This window comes from Pecten maximus, chromosome 8, assembly GCF_902652985.1.
Source record: "Pecten maximus chromosome 8, xPecMax1.1, whole genome shotgun sequence".
Taxonomy (NCBI): Eukaryota; Metazoa; Mollusca; class Bivalvia; order Pectinida; family Pectinidae; genus Pecten; species Pecten maximus.
The window spans coordinates 42,192,986-42,210,294 of NC_047022.1; the positions used below are offsets into that span (position 1 = coordinate 42,192,986).

General features: G+C 36.2%; 2 protein-coding genes across 6 annotated transcripts in view; one reads left to right on the plus strand and one right to left on the minus strand.

The window, feature by feature from the left end:
* Window positions 1-7,074, minus strand: part of LOC117333560 (leucine-rich repeat-containing protein 74B-like) — a 69,550-nt gene extending 62,476 nt beyond the window's left edge. The window contains exon 1 of one of the 5 annotated variants that reach the window (XM_033892897.1): window positions 6,046-7,074. In XM_033892897.1, the coding sequence (XP_033748788.1) occupies window positions 6,046-6,369 (324 nt within the window). In that variant the 5' untranslated portion in view covers window positions 6,370-7,074. The remainder of the gene's footprint in view (window positions 1-6,045) is intronic. The other 4 variants (XM_033892896.1, XM_033892898.1, XM_033892899.1 and 1 more) reach the window with 4 other exon arrangements.
* Window positions 7,075-7,646: 572 nt separating this feature from the next.
* LOC117333562 (coiled-coil-helix-coiled-coil-helix domain-containing protein 2-like) lies at window positions 7,647-16,479 on the plus strand. Its single transcript, XM_033892906.1, has 4 exons — window positions 7,647-7,793; window positions 14,182-14,332; window positions 15,401-15,626; window positions 16,111-16,479. Exons 1-4 carry the CDS (start codon window positions 7,756-7,758, stop codon window positions 16,119-16,121), a joined length of 426 nt encoding a protein of 141 aa, XP_033748797.1. The 5' UTR covers window positions 7,647-7,755; the 3' UTR covers window positions 16,122-16,479.
* The last annotated feature ends 830 nt before the right edge of the window (window positions 16,480-17,309 follow it).

Genomic DNA, 17,309 nt, shown 5'->3' on the forward strand with positions numbered 1-17,309 from the left:
GTTTAAGGTATGGGTGATAAATTGGTCTATGGATGTATGGACAAATAATTGGAGAGCATGCTTTACATTGACTATACAGATAAGTAAATTCTCAATTAACATCTCTAACAGTAAGCAGTTTATGAAAGGAGCTCTCTTCCATTTTCAACTATATATTGTATACCGGTGTGGCATTGAATTTTGAAGCATGGTGAAATGAAACAGGGTCAAAATACCATGTCGGTGAAGTAAACCACAGTTCATTTCACCATTACAGTGGAAAACCCCCATGGTAAAGTGAAGCCATCTCATAATTTGTTTTCAACTGACTTTTATTTAGGATGGGGTGGGTGCATCACTTTACCTTGGCCATGGCTATGGTAAGTTATGCATTTTACTGTTTTCATACTAATTAACTTTTTTCATCAAATCTTTTTAGATCACCTTGTTTCATTCCTCTAAACACAATAACACTAAAAGGTATATGTCTTTGGTCAGGAAATTTAGGACGAGGTGCTTCACTTAACCATGGCTTATGGTAAAGTAAATCTTACCACTATTCTCTGACTCATTTTCATCAAATCTTTTTTTGATTACCCCGCCCTGCCCCGTCATAAGATTTCCTGCCAGCAGACATAGGTTTGGTAATTGATTCCTATCATCTTGAACATTCAATTTTTGCTCGCCAAAGCTCACGAAAATAAAAACTTCTAAAGAGCGCTCCACAAAATAACAGGTTGACCACGGACGTTGATAGGTAACCTTGGGTATACATACAAGTCCAATTTGTCAGGAAAGCTACCTTAAAAAACAAGTTTTTGTATGGCATATCAGTGTTACTTGTGTAATCAGACCAGCAGGAACTGCCATCATGGCTATATGTTCTACCTGCTCAGTTCAACAGGCAGATAAACCATATATACCAAAGAGCCACAGCAAACACAAGTCCTACATTAGCCCAGATCTTAATATTATATTTCTTATAATCACCTCTTAGGATAGGTAAATGTCGGCACCATAAGTGTAGCTGATAAAACATCTCCTATCATGAAAGTATCAATTTATCAAAGGTAATTCTCAGACTGTCATTAGAGAGGTTACCTGGTGGTAATTGATATGTGGTAAATATGCTACAATGATGCTTGTCACTAATAGAGCTTACACCTGCTGATAATTCATACGTGATGTGGTAAATGTGCTACATTGATGCTTATTAATGGAGCTTATATTTACCTGGTATCAATCTTATTAGAAACAATATGTTTTATAATTTTTGTCCAAAGCATCATTATAAACCTCAATCTACTGGTTCTGCCCCAACAGTGCAGGGCTTCTTCTCCAATTCCATACATTGTACTAGAATCCTACGCCTGCTACTGCCAGAACATAGAAATCCCAAATCATAACCAGCATTCTTTGTATTCATATGTTATACTATACAAGTTCACTATTAGTGCCCATGTTATAGATACAAGTTCACTATTAGTATCCTTGATATACATTACTAGTTCCCCATGTTTATTTTATATGTATGAGGTAATTTTTCCTATTATTACCTGCATCAAGGTTCCTGTACTTTGTACCTAGATAACACCATTACCTACCCACATTATTTCTTTAAACAAGCTGAGATTCTATATATAATTATAAGACAACATGATAATTGTTTCTCCCACGTTCTGACATTATACAGTAATATCTAAACATTTTGTTCCTTATATGGTACAGATCTACATTAATACAACATGTACTCATATGAGGCAAGTTAAAATATATTAAATGAAAATTAAATTTTCCACAGAGCTGACAATACACTGGCCACAAGGACTCCTGATCAATGCTTTCTTATGTGTGTAGACCTGTACAGAGGTTATTTAGAAATGTTGTGACACCGTAAAATCAATTCCTCAAACAAACCCAAACTTGTATAACAGTGTAGTTCTGCTGTAATCAAGTATAAAACTAGTGAGTAGATATGTATAATTAACATATATCTCTATATTAGATTATAGACCAGTTTGTATGAAATATATATATTGTGATACTGTGTACTTTTTGTCACTTTTTTATTGTATCCGCTTTTACAGGGCCAATTAAAATTCATACACTATGATTGATCAACTGAGGAAATATTTTTACAAATCTATGATTTCTAGCTCTAAAGGTTAAGACACCTAACTCTTATCCTGCATTTAAGTTAAGGAGCTATACATGGTTTTAAAGGTAAGGGGGGGATAAGCTAAGCTTTCCTTTAAGGTTAAAGTTATTATAAATCCTGAAAGTCGTAAATGAAGGATCCATAATTCTGCAAGATAAAGAGGGCTTACCCGGTCCTTCAAGGTTAACAGCCCTAACTCAGGACCTGAAGGTTAAAGAAGGTATCCTGGATCTACCAGATCAATAGGGTTAACTCTTGTCCTGCAAGGTTACTAAACAGTCCTAACTCAGGACCCGAAGGTTGGAGAAGGTACCATGGTTATGTAAGATAAAGGGGCTGACCCTTGTCCTTCGAGGTTTACAGCCCTAACTCAGGACATGAAGGTTGTAAAAGGTACCATGGTTCTATAAGATAAAGGGAGCTAATTCTTGTCCTTCAAGCTTAAGCTTAACAGCCTAAACTCTGGTGACTGAAGGTTGGAGAAGGTACCATGGTTCTTCAAAATAAAGGGAGCTAATTCTTGTCCTTCAAGGTTTACAGTCCTAACTCAGGAATGAAGGTTGGAGAAGGTACCCTGGTTCTACAAGATAAAAGGGAGCTAACCCTTGTCCTTCAAGCATAACAGGCTAAACTCTAGTGACCTGAGGGTTGAGAAAGGTACTCTGGTTCAACAAGATAAAGGGAGCTAACCCTTGTCCTTCAAGCATAACAGCCTAAACTCCAGTGGCCTGAGGGTTGAGAAAGGTACCATATGGTTCTATAAGATAAAGGGAGCTAACCCTTGTCCTTCAAGTATAACAGCCTAAACTCTAGTGACCTGAGGGTTGAGAAAGGTACTCTGGTTCTATAAGATAAAGGGAGCTAACCCTTGTCCTTCAAGTATAACAGCCTAAACTCTAGTGACCTGAGGGTTGAGAAAGGTACCATATGGTTCTATAAGATAAAGGGAGCTAACCCTTGTCCTTCAAGTATAACAGCCTAAACTCTAGTGACCTGAGGGTTGAGAAAGGTACCATGGTTCTATAAGATAAAGGGAGCTAACCCTTGTCTTTCAAGCATAACAGGCTAAACTCTAGTGACCTGAGGGTTGAGAAAGGTACCATATGGTTCTATAAGATAAAGGGAGCTAACCCTTGTCTTTCAAGCATAACAGGCTAAACTCTAGTGACCTGAGGGTTGAGAAAGGTACCATGGTTCTATAAGATAAAGGGAGCTAACCCTTGTCCTTCAAGTATAACAGCCTAAACTCTAGTGACCTGAGGGTTGAGAAAGGTACTCTGGTTCAACAAGATAAAGGGAGCTAACTCTTGTCTTTCAAGCATAACAGGCTAAACTCTAGTGACCTGAGGGTTGAGAAAGGTACCATGGTTCTATAAGATAAAGGGAGCTAACCCTTGTCCTTCAAGTATAACAGCCTAAACTCTAGTGACCTGAGGGTTGAGAAAGGTACTCTGGTTCAACAAGATAAAGGGAGCTAACCCTTGTCTTTCAAGCATAACAGGCTAAACTCTAGTGACCTGAGGGTTGAGAAAGGTACCATGGTTCTATAAGATAAAGGGAGCTAACCCTTGTCTTTCAAGCATAATAGCCTAAACTCTAGTGACCTGAGGGTTGAGAAAGGTACCATGGTTCTATAAGATAAAGGGAGCTAACCCTTGTCCATCAAGTATAACAGCCTAAACTCTAGTGACCTGAGGGTTGAGAAAGGTACTCTGGTTCAACAAGATAAAGGGAGCTAACCCTTGTCTTTCAAGCATAATAGCCTAAACTCTAGTGACCTGAGGGTTGAGAAAGATACCCTGGTTCTACAAGATTAATGGGGCTAACTCTTGTCCTTCAAGGTTTACAGCCCTAACTCAGTACCTATAAGATCTACAAGGTTAGAGAGGGCTTTAACTTGGGCCTTTAAGGCCAAGTGATCTAGTCCTGGTCCTGTTAGAGGCTAGTCCTGTTAGCGGCTAACCCTGATCCTACAAGTTAAATAGACCTAATTACACTGCTTGATTCTTGGAGTTTAATTTGTACCTGTGTACCTGTGTACTACAGACTGCATCTGGTTGAATTGCAATATTGTTAGAATGTGTCTACATATAAAAATAGACCCAGATCAAGGATAGTATACAGTCGTGATAATCTAGGGAGTAGAAATAATCCTTGGAGTGCACCACACCTTCCAAGCTCCAACATGAAGGCCAGATATTTACTTACAAGCATTTCTAGAGTAGATCTCCCGCAGTGTTTCCTTTATTAATTTGTTCAGTTACATGTGTACACATAAATCAGCATGCATCACTCTTTCCTGTACAACCTGCACGTTTTTTTTCTTTTGAATTATTCATGTGTCAGAAAAGGACATTCAAACTGGAAGTAAAAGGATTGAAAGTTCCCAACAAACGTGTAAGAACTTAATTCAATTCAATATCAATACCTTGAAGCATGGCAGTTTAAACTGACTATTATCAACATGTCTGGCCCCTGACCTGTCAACAAAAAGGCACTTGGATATAAATTTATATCCTGTACACTTTTAAATGCCAGTGGAGTCCTGTCCTTTTCTAGCTCATTCAAAAAAGGTCTGCTCTGTGTGACCAGCACCTAGACTAAATTTGATATTTTCTTTCTGAGTTATTGGAATCATGACAAATAGATATATTATATGATGGGACTTCATGTGAATGACTTCAATGCCTTTACTTTCCCAGCTCAAGTTTTCAAATGACCCTTTGATAGGCTTTATATGTTGTGAGGACTTGTACACTAAACCACCTTTTCAAAAAAAATGCTTCAGAACAAATTAATCATTCATATTTCTCTATTTTAATGAGGTTTTACTTTTCTTTACATTAACAGATATTATTGAATAGCTAACCATTCAATAACAAAAATTAAATGTTCTAGACAACAAGTTTAATACTTTCATTTAAAAAAAATGTTTTAAACACCTTGAAGCACTAATACTGAAATATTGATTATGATCTGGCCTGTTTATTCTAGAGGTAAAGAGGCTTTAACATGGCTTGTTTGTCTATAATATGGGTCATGGTTTATCTTGTAGAGTCTGGCCACTATAACAATAACCTGAAATACTGAAAGCATGAACAACAAATCCATTTATATTTCCCTTTTGTCCCAATACAACCAAAAGTTAAAGGCATTGCTTACACTCAGCATACAAATGGTACATAAACACTTTGGCATTTTTTGAAATATCAATAAAATCAAATCTAAAATATGATACAGGAAATACCATAGACATTTACCACACTGTTATGTGTAAACCAGGCGACGATTAACCTGAAGACATTAAAACAACATACTACCATTGTCATTTAATAGCGTCATTAATCCGAAGGACACTTTAAACTGTAGCAAAGTATATGGAACCTAACAGTTGAATGTCTTACAGCAATTTCTGGCCTTTCATAATAAAACATAAATTTCTCTTTATGGAAAGTATTAGTTTAAATAAAATATTTTAACTGTTAGTGTTAGCTAGGAAACATTTGTGAAGCTATGGACATGTATACACGATACATGATTTTCAATTAATATTTTATATTAAGTAATATTTCTGCTCAACATTCTCATATCCATGAGAATGGTATCCTGTCAGGTGTTTAACTATTTATCCCTCTAGTGATCAATTGTTATCAAAGCTTTTTAAAGGAGCCTTTTTAAAATCAATAGACCATACACCTCACACAACAACAAAATTTCCATATACTGGTTTTTAATGCCATGAATTTTAATCAAATTATATATACTTGAATCTACAAGAATTCATGTCCTGAAAAAAAAAGACATTTGATAACCTGATCTATTTACAGGTCTACCTTTAACATACTATACATTAACCATAGTTCATTAAGGTGTCATGAAAGATTGCTTTGTTTAAATAACAAACTCACCCTTCTTGTTGGCGACGCTGATCCTGAATGGGTTTCGACGGAAGATGTGCGGGATTTAGAGGTACTTGGACGTGTGTAACGACTCCCAGGACGACTGAGGATAGTTGAAACACTAGACATTGGTCGTCGACTCACTCCCGTCATCGGTCGACTTGTTGATTCCAACAATGCCAGTTCTTCCTCCGTTTCCTCTTTGATGATCCCAATTTGTTGGTCATCCTGTTCAGGTTCTGGCTCAGGAACCACTTTAATGGGCAGTTTTTTTCGAGGATTGGAATGTCGACATTCTCGACCACTAACCTCAGTTGGTCCACCTTTCTCCATTTGAAAAATTAGAAAATGTAACTATAGTTTTCTGTCTTGAATCATCAGAATGCAAGTATTCTCAATTTAAAAATAATCATCAAAATATATGATAAAATATTTCCATATCCATTTCATGTCTTCATGCAGCACATACAGAATTTACACTGTTGTATAAACATGTGTGTTGAATTCAGTTCACTGTTTTCAATATCACTTAACTATATCCCCATCTGTAAAATCTTTTACTAAATCCAGCACAAGACACTTCTAAATGTCACACAGTACAAGAGAAATTTGTCTGAACAATATATTATAAAAACTTCAACTGTTTATATATGATTTAAGGTGTTCACAACTAGAATCATTCCTTATCAGACGAGTAAATCCCATTTAAATATCCAAGGTGAGTTATACTGGGTATGTAGACATGTCACCGCTATCTGTCACATTCACCGGTAAGTGGTGTGTATGATTCTATGTGTATCTATTCACTTAGAAAAGTATATTTAGATCAAGTTCAGAATTCTAAATTCCCGGATCTGAGTACGCAGACTGTCCTCATGGAACACACTTAATAAAGGCAGATCTAAGTGGACTATAATCTATATCACGGCAGATTGTATTACAAATACATCAATATCCATGCTTTGTTGTACATGGCATGGTATAGCATACATGTACACCCTAGCAGTTAAAACAGAGTCTGAACCTGAGATAAAACAAGAACATATCATCAAGATATTCATATTAAAACATGTTCATATATATATATAGTATACATGAACATTCAGACTATGTTAAGAAACGTGTGGGTATTGTTCAGCAATCTATTAAGTCAAGCCATACTTTCAAAGTATTTCACTTGTCAACAGAAGGCATCCAATAGCCATATTACAGTAGGGCTGTGTTTGAAGTGAAATTGCTTTCTATTCATTACAAAAGAGTGTGTTACACAGGAAGCTACCCATGACTGGATAGATCAATGAACGAGAAAACATTCCGCTAATGGCACAGCTTTCAATGTTGCTATGGACGCCTGGATGGCGAGGATCAGGATACATGGCTATGAAAAGAGGATAAGGATTACCAATTTGCTATAAGACCGGACAGACTTTCGTTTTTAAAGTAAATGAAAAACGAGCAGGTCTACATTAAGCATACCATTCACGCTTTCATCCCCATATGCACTAGTCTGACCATTGCAGATTGTGAGCAACGTGCGACAGAAGCAGACGATTTTTTTCCAGAAGTAGGAAGTTTTGATTGGACGATTTTGAACCAATCAAATGTTACGGATATATTCTGCTCTGTAAGGTAAAGTCGAAGGACAACAAGAAGGGCGAACAACGCACGTGTAAGACTACTGAAGAAAATAGCTAAATAATTAAGTGTTTAGTCCTAACCATGGGTCGAAGAGGAAGGGCATCGTCTCCTATGTCCAGGTAAACTTAACGAAGCCGGATATCATGCTTTTGTGCCTGCATTCAATGTTGTCGGTGAATATTACATCAGCCGTTTTCCTGGACGGTTTTTGCGCAGACGCTTTTTGTTGTCTTCTGATTTTAGTAAATTGTTTTTCCGTCGAAATTTGCAAATGAAGGAAAGATAAAGAAATAGACACCAATGTGTTGTACATAAAAATGTTCCTTATAGGCCTAAAGCAAGTCTCACGAAATATAAATGCCAAAAAAAGGTTATGCAACGGGTGTGCCTAATGAGTGTCCTGTGAGGAATGAGTGTCCTGTGAGAGTTTTTTCACGCCCCGCAATTCGTTAAGTGATATTTTTAAATATTTTTTTCTGTATCATACAGATGAACATCGAACCCATTAACATGCAAAATTTGACTTGGATTGGACGTGTGCATATTATGCATTTTTAACGACATAGTTACGGTGCAGTGCACATGCGAGTGTCCTGTGAGGTTTTCGCACGCCCCGCAATTCATTAAACGATATTTTAAAATTATTTTTTCTGTATCATACAGATGAATATTAAACCTAATAACATGCAAAATTTGACTTTGATTGGACGGGTGCATAACATGCAAATGTAACGGCGAAGACGAAGTAACGGTGCCATAAAACTGCGAGTGTCCTGCGAGGAATGTGACCTGTGAGGAATGAGTGTCCTGTGAGTGTTTTTGCACGCCCCGCAATTCATTAAATGATATTTTAGAATTATTTTTTCTGTATCAGACAGATGAATATCTAACCTATTAACATGTAAAATTTGACTGTGATATAACGAGTGCATACTATACAAATGTACCGGCGAACACGAAGTTACGGTGCCATAAACATACGAGTGTCCTGTGAGGAATGAGTGTCCTGTGATTGTTTTTGCACGCCCCGCAACTCATTAAATGATATTTTAGAATTATTTTTTCTGTATCATACAAATGCACATTGAGCCTATTACCATGCAAAAGTTGACCTTGATTGCACGAGTGCATATTATATAAATGCACCGTCAAAGTTACATTGCAGGGTGTCCCGCGAGGTGTTCGCACGCCCCGTGATTTTGTTTACCTTTCGAATACAGTGTGTACTAGGCTAACTAGTGAGTGTCCTGTGGCGCCGTGCCAACCTCGGGTACCTTGCCGCAGGCATGGTCACTGGTGATTGAACTGCTCAAACTTCAAAACTATGTCCGTTATATAAGAAATACAAATACACCTATTTTCTCCCAAAGTCCGTTTATAAGAATTATACAATAAATAACTTTATTACGCCTGAAATATACGTATTTTATCCCCAAGTCCGTATATAATAATTATTCAAAAAATTAACTTTATCATGCTCGAAATATACGTACATTTATGTATTTTCTCCCAAAGTACGTTTATAAGAATTCTACAAGAAACAACTTTATTACGCCTGCAATATACGTATTTTCTCCCTAAGTCCGTTTATAAGAATTCTACAAGAATTAACTTTATTACGCCTACAATATACGTATTTTCTCCCTAAGTCCGTTTATAAGAATTATACAAGAATTAACTTTATTACGCCTACAATATACGTATTTTCTCCCTAAGTCCGTTTATAAGAATTATACAATAAATAACTTTATTACGCCTGAAATATACGTATTTTATCCCCAAGTCCGTATATAATAATTATACAAAAAATAACTTTATCATGCTCGAAATATACGTATTTTCTCCCAATGTCCGTTTATAAGAATTATACAATAAATAACTTTATTACGCCTGAAATATACGTATTTTATCCCCAAGTCCGTATATAATAATTATACAAAAATTAACTTTATCATGCTCGAAATATACGTATTTTCTCCCAAAGTCCGTTTATAAGAATTATACAATAAATAACTTTATTACGCCTGAAATATACGTATTTTATCCCCAAGTCCGTTTATAAGAATTCTACAAGTATTAACTTTATTACGCCTACAATATACGTATTTTCTCCCTAAGTCCGTTTATAAGAATTCTACAAAAAATAACTTTATTACGCCTACAATATACGTTTTTTCTCCCTAAGTCCGTTTATAAGAATTATACAATAAATAACTTTATTACGCCTGAAATATACGTATTTTATCCCCAAGTCCGTATATAATAATTATTCAAAAAATTAACTTTATCATGCTCGAAATATACGTATTTTCTCCCAAAGTCCGTTTATAGGAATTCAACAAGAAACAACTTTATTACGCCTGAAATATACGTATTTTATCCCCAAGTCCGTATATAATAATTATACATGTATATGTATATAAAGTGAGTTAGTTGGCATCACTAATCAATTCATATACACTGTACTGTTAATTACCTTTTGAAAAAGGAACGATGTAAACAAATAATTATGGTTAATAAAATATAATGAAAAGTAAAATCCTTTAATATTTAACTAACGCTCACGATCAACACCAAGAAAATGCACAGTCTTAACTTTTAATGTAATTTCTAATTACACGTATTTATTAAAAGTGCAAATACACTGTCTACATAGTTAACGCACTTTAAAGTTTAAATACATTTAAACATATGATTGACGGCAGTACTGCTTTTCGTACATTACCAATAACAGTTGTTTTTAACGTTTAAAATTTAAGGCCTTTATTTCGTAGAGCAGCGCAAAAATCTTAACCTATTTACCCTTTACTCAGTGATGACTTCAAAATAGTTATACTATTAGTTAATATTCATATCTATTACACGCCTATCAATTCAACAAAACGTGCAAAAAACTGACATGACAATCACCTTAAACTTACTGTAAATTCGTCGTAGCATTTATTTTATCCAAATATATTTTATTGACAAAAAGTACAGGGGGATTTGGCACAAGTTTTTGCAACTTATCAACGCCCTTTCCCAAAACAAATACAAAATTACAATATTTGACAAAATAAAGACTAAAGGTCACCAATTCAATATTTTTGTAATATCTTTGTAACATTGCTCTCCGATTTGTCAAAAGGCAGGAAGTACAGAACAAACAAATATCATGCATTTTAAAATCTATTACTTGTTTTTCGTAGCATTTGCTAAAATGTACTTGTTGATAGTAATAGACATCGCGTATATGTACGAATTGTGGGGTGTGCAAAAACCGCACTGAACACTGCACCGAAAATGAATAAATTTTCGATGTTCATCTGTATGGTACAGAAGGAGTTAACAAAAAGTACTACTTATCGAATTGTGGGGCGTACAAAAACTCTCACAGGACACTCATTCCTCACAGGACACTCACATATATGTATTGCACCGTAACTTCGCCGGTATATTTGCATATTATGCACTCGTCCAATCAGAGTCAAATTTTGCATGCTAATAGGTTATATATTCATCTGTATGGTACAGACAAAATAATTTTAAAATATCTTTTAATGAATCGCGGGGCGTGAAAAAACTCTCACAGGACACTCATCCTCACGGGACACTCATTCCTCACGGGACACTCATTCCTCTCAGGACGCTCACATGTGTAATGCATCGTAACTTTGGCGGTACATGAGCATAATATGCACACGTCCCATCTAAGTTAAATTTGGTATGTTAATCGGTTAGATGTTTATCTGTATGATACAGAAAAAAATATTCGAAAATGTCACTTAACGAATTGCGGGGCGTGAAAAAACTCTCACAGGACACTCATTCCTCACGGGACACTCATTCCTCTCAGGACGCTCACATGTGTAATGCATCGTAACTTTGCCGGTATATTAGCATAATATACACTCGTCCAATCAAAGTCAAATTTGGCATATTAATCGGTCAGATGTTCATCTATATGATACATAACAAAATATATTAAAATGTCACTTAACGAATCGCGGGGCGTGCAAAAACCTCACAGGACACTCGCATGTGCACTGCACCGTAACTTTGTCGTAAAAAATGCATCATATGCACACGTCCAATCCATGTCAAATTTGGCAGATTAATCGGTTAGATGTTCATCTGTATGATACAGAAAAAAATATTTAAAAATATCACTTAACGAATTGCGGGGCGTGAAAAAACTTTCACAGGACACTCATTCCTCACGGGACACTCATTCCTCTCAGGACGCTCACATGTGTAATGCATCGTAACTTTGGCGGTACATTAGCATAATATGCACACGTCCCATCTAAGCTAAATTTGGCATATTAATCGGTTAGATGTTCATCTCTATGATACAGAAAAAAATATTTTAAAATATCACTTAACGAATTGCGGGGCGCGAAAAAAACTTTCACAGGACACTCATTCCTCACGGGACACTCATTCCTCTCAGGACGCTCACATCGTAACTTTGGCGGTACATTAGCATAATATGCACACGTCCCATCTAAGTTAAATTTGGCATATTAATCGGTTAGATGTTTTTCTGTATGATACAGAAAAAAAATATTAAAATATCACTTAACGAATTGCGGGCCAGATCAATCGATTAGATGTCCATCTTTATTATACAGCAAACATAATTTTAAAACATCAGATAATGAATTGCGGGGCGTGAACAAAAACGCTCAAATTTTATTAACATGACAATATATCACCTGTCGACCTGTTTGTGATTGTACATTACAAGTTTTCAGACTGAGATTAACAAATTCTATGTATTAATAACAGTTTACCATTATATTTGGTTATATATTATGTATAAGTTATATTGTTCAATTCTATATTAATACGTCTAACTCAAGTAGCTTAAACAATGCATTAAGTTATCATATGTGCGTAAATTACATGTAAAAGGAGCAGCACAAACCGGCCCGCACATTTAAGAAAAAAAGGTTTCAGCAGTTTAGCAAGGATATATATAACTAACACGTCAAGGTACCCGAGGTTGGCACGGCGCCACAGGACACAGGTGGTACATGTGTATAACCATCGGTAAATGGGGCGTGCGAACAAATCGATCAGCACCGTAAATTTGTCGTAAAAAATGCATCATATGCACACGTCCAATCGAAGTCAAATTTGGCATGGTTATGGGTTAGATGTTCATCTGTATGAAACAGAAAAAAAAAATTAAAAATATCACTTAACGAATTGCGGGGCGTGTAAAATCTCTCACAGGACACTCATTCCTCACAGGACACTCGCGTGTGTAGTGCACCGTAACTTCGCCGATAGATTTGCATATATTTGCATTATATGCCCTTGTCCAATCATAGTCAAATTTTGCGTACTAATATGTTCTATGTTCATCTGTATGCTAGAGAAAAAATAATTTTAAAATGTCTATTATTGAATCGCGGGGCGTGAAAAAACTCTCACAGGACACTCATTCCTCACAGGACGCTCACATGTGTAATGCATCGTAACTTTGCCGATACATTAGCATACTATGCACTCGTTCAATCAAAGTCAAATTTGGCAAATTAATCGGTTAGATGTTCATCTGTATGATACAGAAAAAAATATTCGAAAATGTCACTTAACGAATTGCGGGGCGTGAAAAAACCTCACAGGACACTCGCATGTGCGCTGCACCGTAACTTTGTCGTAAAAAATGCATAATATGAACACGTCCAATCAAAGTGAAATTTGGCATGGTAATGGGTTCGACGTTCATCTATATGATACAGAAAAAATTATTTAAAAATATTACTTAACGAATTGCGGGGCGTGAAAAAACTCTCACAGGACACTCATTCCCCACAGGTCACTCATTAGGTGGACCGTATGCAACACTTGATTGCGCGGGGGGGGGGGGGGGGGGGGGGGGGGGTTGATGCGGCCTGTTTGGTGTATCTGGATACTTCTGGGAAATTTTCTCTCCTATGAATTATTTATAAAGTGTCCGTTCAGCGTTAGATATGGATAAGTTTACAGTTTATCATCTTGGGAATTCTACATTGCGTGTTACAGTTTATGATTCTGTCTTGTCATTGTACTAACATGTTTCTTATGGTTTTATCACTCAACGCATGTTGGTCAACAGGCATCTCATTAGTTCTTTGCATTTGGATGATACACACCTTGCTGATGTTGTGTCTGCCTTTTCAAAATTTTATACTGGCCAACTAACCACAGTGAAAGGGGGGGGGGGGGGGGGTAATTAAAGCTGTCGTATGAATAGAAAATATACAAATATCAAAACATTGATCATTTTAGACTTATGTATAACATTGATCATTTTAGACTTATCTGACTATACAGGCATACATGACAACATATCTACATAAACATTTGTAATGTGAATCACATGATTTAAAGTCTCATCAGAACTATTTCATCATACCCTTTGTCATTCGAGATCCTGTTGGGTCACTTGACAAAATAACTGTACATTGTACTGTAAACTGTTTAAAACTAAATTGCATGTAATTCTTATAAAGATCATACAATTTTGTTTTTCAGGAGGGCATCACCGCCTCCTGCTCCACGGCAAACAATGCCAGCACATCCTCCCCCATCAGCACCTATGATGGCTAGTGGCCAGCCCAGACAACCAGGAATGATGGCACAGATGGCTGCCACAGCTGGAGGTGTGGCTATTGGATCTACTGTGGTAGGTTTTCATCATCTTCACAGAAAGTAGCCAAAGTTTTCTCTGGCCTCAACACCAAACATAAGGCATTTTTACAGACCGATGTCTGGTAAGGGGCCAGATTTTGACAATTAAGTCTACTATGACAACACGTATCTTAAGAGGTTGGGAGGGGGGGGGGGGGGGGGGGGATCCAACATGAGATGGAGATCAGTATTTTATCTAAGTGTGGAACTTTGCGTTGAGTATGCTGGGCATTTAGAGCAGATAAACTAGTTATAAGCAGGTAATAACAACTTCAACACACTCGAGCATAACTGCATGGTTAGTAGAAACTTTATTTGTTGTCTACTAATTTCAACCCTATCGCAGGGTCTTCATCAGGTCAATTTTTACACACAACATTCCCCTAAAAGTACTTTTCAGGAGGATGATATTTTATTGTTAGTTATGACATAATTAAATAGGACAGATCATTGCCGAATGGAGAAGTTCCTAATAGATTTTGGTTTTGTGTATGATACCAGTATTCTTGCCTCTAGAATATTTGAGTCTGGGTTATATCATAGTATGTGTTCATATTTCTTAATTATTTTTTCGATCGGCGGATTCTGAGATTTATATGGTAGTTGAAATACTATGACTGGCTGGTTCCCTGTTTTGTTCTTGTTGTCCAAGAGGCAGTCCTGATTCACTGAAGTAGCCAGAGCGATGGGGTCGTCAACGAGTGGTTCAGGATAGTCTCTCTTTATAAAACTATTTTTCAGTTCCATGCATTCATTGTAGAAATCTGTGTCATTGCATAATTTCTGTAAATGTAAGGCCTGCATTTATGGTATGTTGTCTCTGATGTTTGTAGCTAGGTACAGGAAGGCATTGGTTGGTTTATTATGTATCCAGATACTGAAAGTGTCATTTGTTTTAATATGCAACTTTAGTGCATTTACCAAATCCTTAAAGGCTGGTTTATATTACAGAATTACAAAAAATTAAAGTTCTGTTATCATGAGTGGACACTAGAATAAAGTGATCTTTGTTCTCTGTAAACAATAGACTTAACAATAATGTAGTATTTCTTTTCCTATATAGGGACATGTGGTAGGCCATGCAATCACAGGAGGCCATGGTGGCAGCCCAGCACCCCAGGAAACTGTACCTCAACAAGCTGCTAGCCAGCCTATGTACAACCAACAGCAGATGAGCCAGCCCTGTGAATATGAAATGAGGCAGTTCTTGGAGTGCACCCAGAACCAAAGTGATCTCTCTATGTGCACAGGAATCAACGAGATTCTTAAAGATTGCAAGCTAAAATATAGTGAGTTTAAGTTTTGTTCCTGAACAACTAAAAGGATTTTGATTAAATTTGGTGTGGAGAATAATTCGGCAATGTTGTATGTTGTATAAATGAAGGATGCAACACCCTTGGGGTGGGAGAAAGATGGCCCAATAGGGAAAATAGAGCAAAAAAAAAAAATCAAAATACTTTTTTCTTTTTCAAGAATAACAGAATTTTGTCCACCTGTAGTTTGAACCATTGTTGGGAGAGGTTGTTTAGAAGTCTGAAAATATTTGTATATCAAAAGTTAAATTTGATATACAAATATTTTGTCATAATTACTGAAATATCCAGGTGAGGGATGCAGGCATTCTGGGCTTGTGTCATAATGTATCAGAAAGACTTAATGGTGAAACCTTGCACATTGAGGTATTTATTTTTTTACATTCATGATTGTGGATGTTTATATACTAAACTATTAGTATTTTTGTTTTTTAAAAACAATTTCATATCTTGTTTTCAGATATTATGTAAAGAGCAGGCACAGAGAATAGCAGGTTCCATAGTGTGGCAGGATTTAATTGAAGAGTATATGATATGGAAGGATATGAGCTCAGGCATGGAAATGTGACTTAAGAGAGATATTATATATATTTACTTGCCAGTTGTATTTATTGGATGTGATGTTTTCTCTAATGGTTTTATCGAAGTTTACCTCTGATGTACAAAAAGATAGATATGGAATCAACAGATCAAATTATCATCAACAGACATGGCAGATTAACATACACTTCCATCTTATTAAAGGTTGATCTATTGGTGCAAGCAACAATATCATTGTTGTTGATCCTTGAGACTTTAAAATTTGTGAATAAATCAATTTTAACATGTTTTTGCTGCTTTGTCTTCATTTTTGAACACCTCCAAACAATAACAATAAAGTGATCAGAGAAAAATAAGTACAACTCTGGCACAAGGTTATTATACTCACATTTTTGAACACCTCCAAACAGGAAAGTGATCAAATTCATGTTTGAAATTGACAGCCTTGAAATGGCCCTATACAGTTGATCGCCCTGAAATAGCTGTGTACAATAAATTCTGGAACTATCTTCTGAAATAAAATTCACACAGACTGAAATAGCCCTGCTAACAGTAAATCTCGGAACGAAACCTTCCATAGTAAAATTCACAGCCTTGAAATAGTTCTGTATACAATAATTATGAATCTGGTGACAATATCTACTGTAGTAAAATCCAGTCCTGAAATAGTCCTGTATACAGTGAATCTCTGGACAATATCTACTGTAGTAAAATCTAGTCCTGTATACAGTAAATCTCTGGACAATATCTACTGTAGTAAAATCCAGTCCTGAAATAGTCCTGTATACAGTGAATCTCTGGACAATATCTACTGTAGTAAAATCTAGTCCTGAAATAGTCCTGTATACAGTGAATCTCCAGACAATATCTACTGTAGTAAAATCCAGTCCTGAAATAGTCCTGTATACAGTGAATCTCGTGACAATATCTACTGTAGTAAAATCCAGTCCTGAAATAGTCCTGTATACAGTAAATCTCTGGACAATATCTACTGTAGTAAAATCCAGTCCTGAAATAGTCCTGTATACAGTGAATCTCCAGACAATATCTACTGTAGTAAAATCCAGTCCTGAAATAGTCCTGTATACAGTAAATCTCTGGACAATATCTACTGTAAAA

What these genes read in the sequence shown, in the direction of transcription:
- LOC117333562 (XM_033892906.1), top strand. Translation starts at nt 7,756, where the DNA reads ATGGGTCGAAGAGGAAGGGCATCGTCTCCTATGTCCAG. An exon ending in GCATCGTCTCCTATGTCCAG is followed by an intron (nt 7,794 to 14,181) that starts GTAAACTTAACG and finishes TTTGTTTTTCAG; the next exon opens with GAGGGCATCACCGCCTCCTG. An exon ending in TGGCTATTGGATCTACTGTG is followed by an intron (nt 14,333 to 15,400) that starts GTAGGTTTTCAT and finishes TTTCCTATATAG; the next exon opens with GGACATGTGGTAGGCCATGC.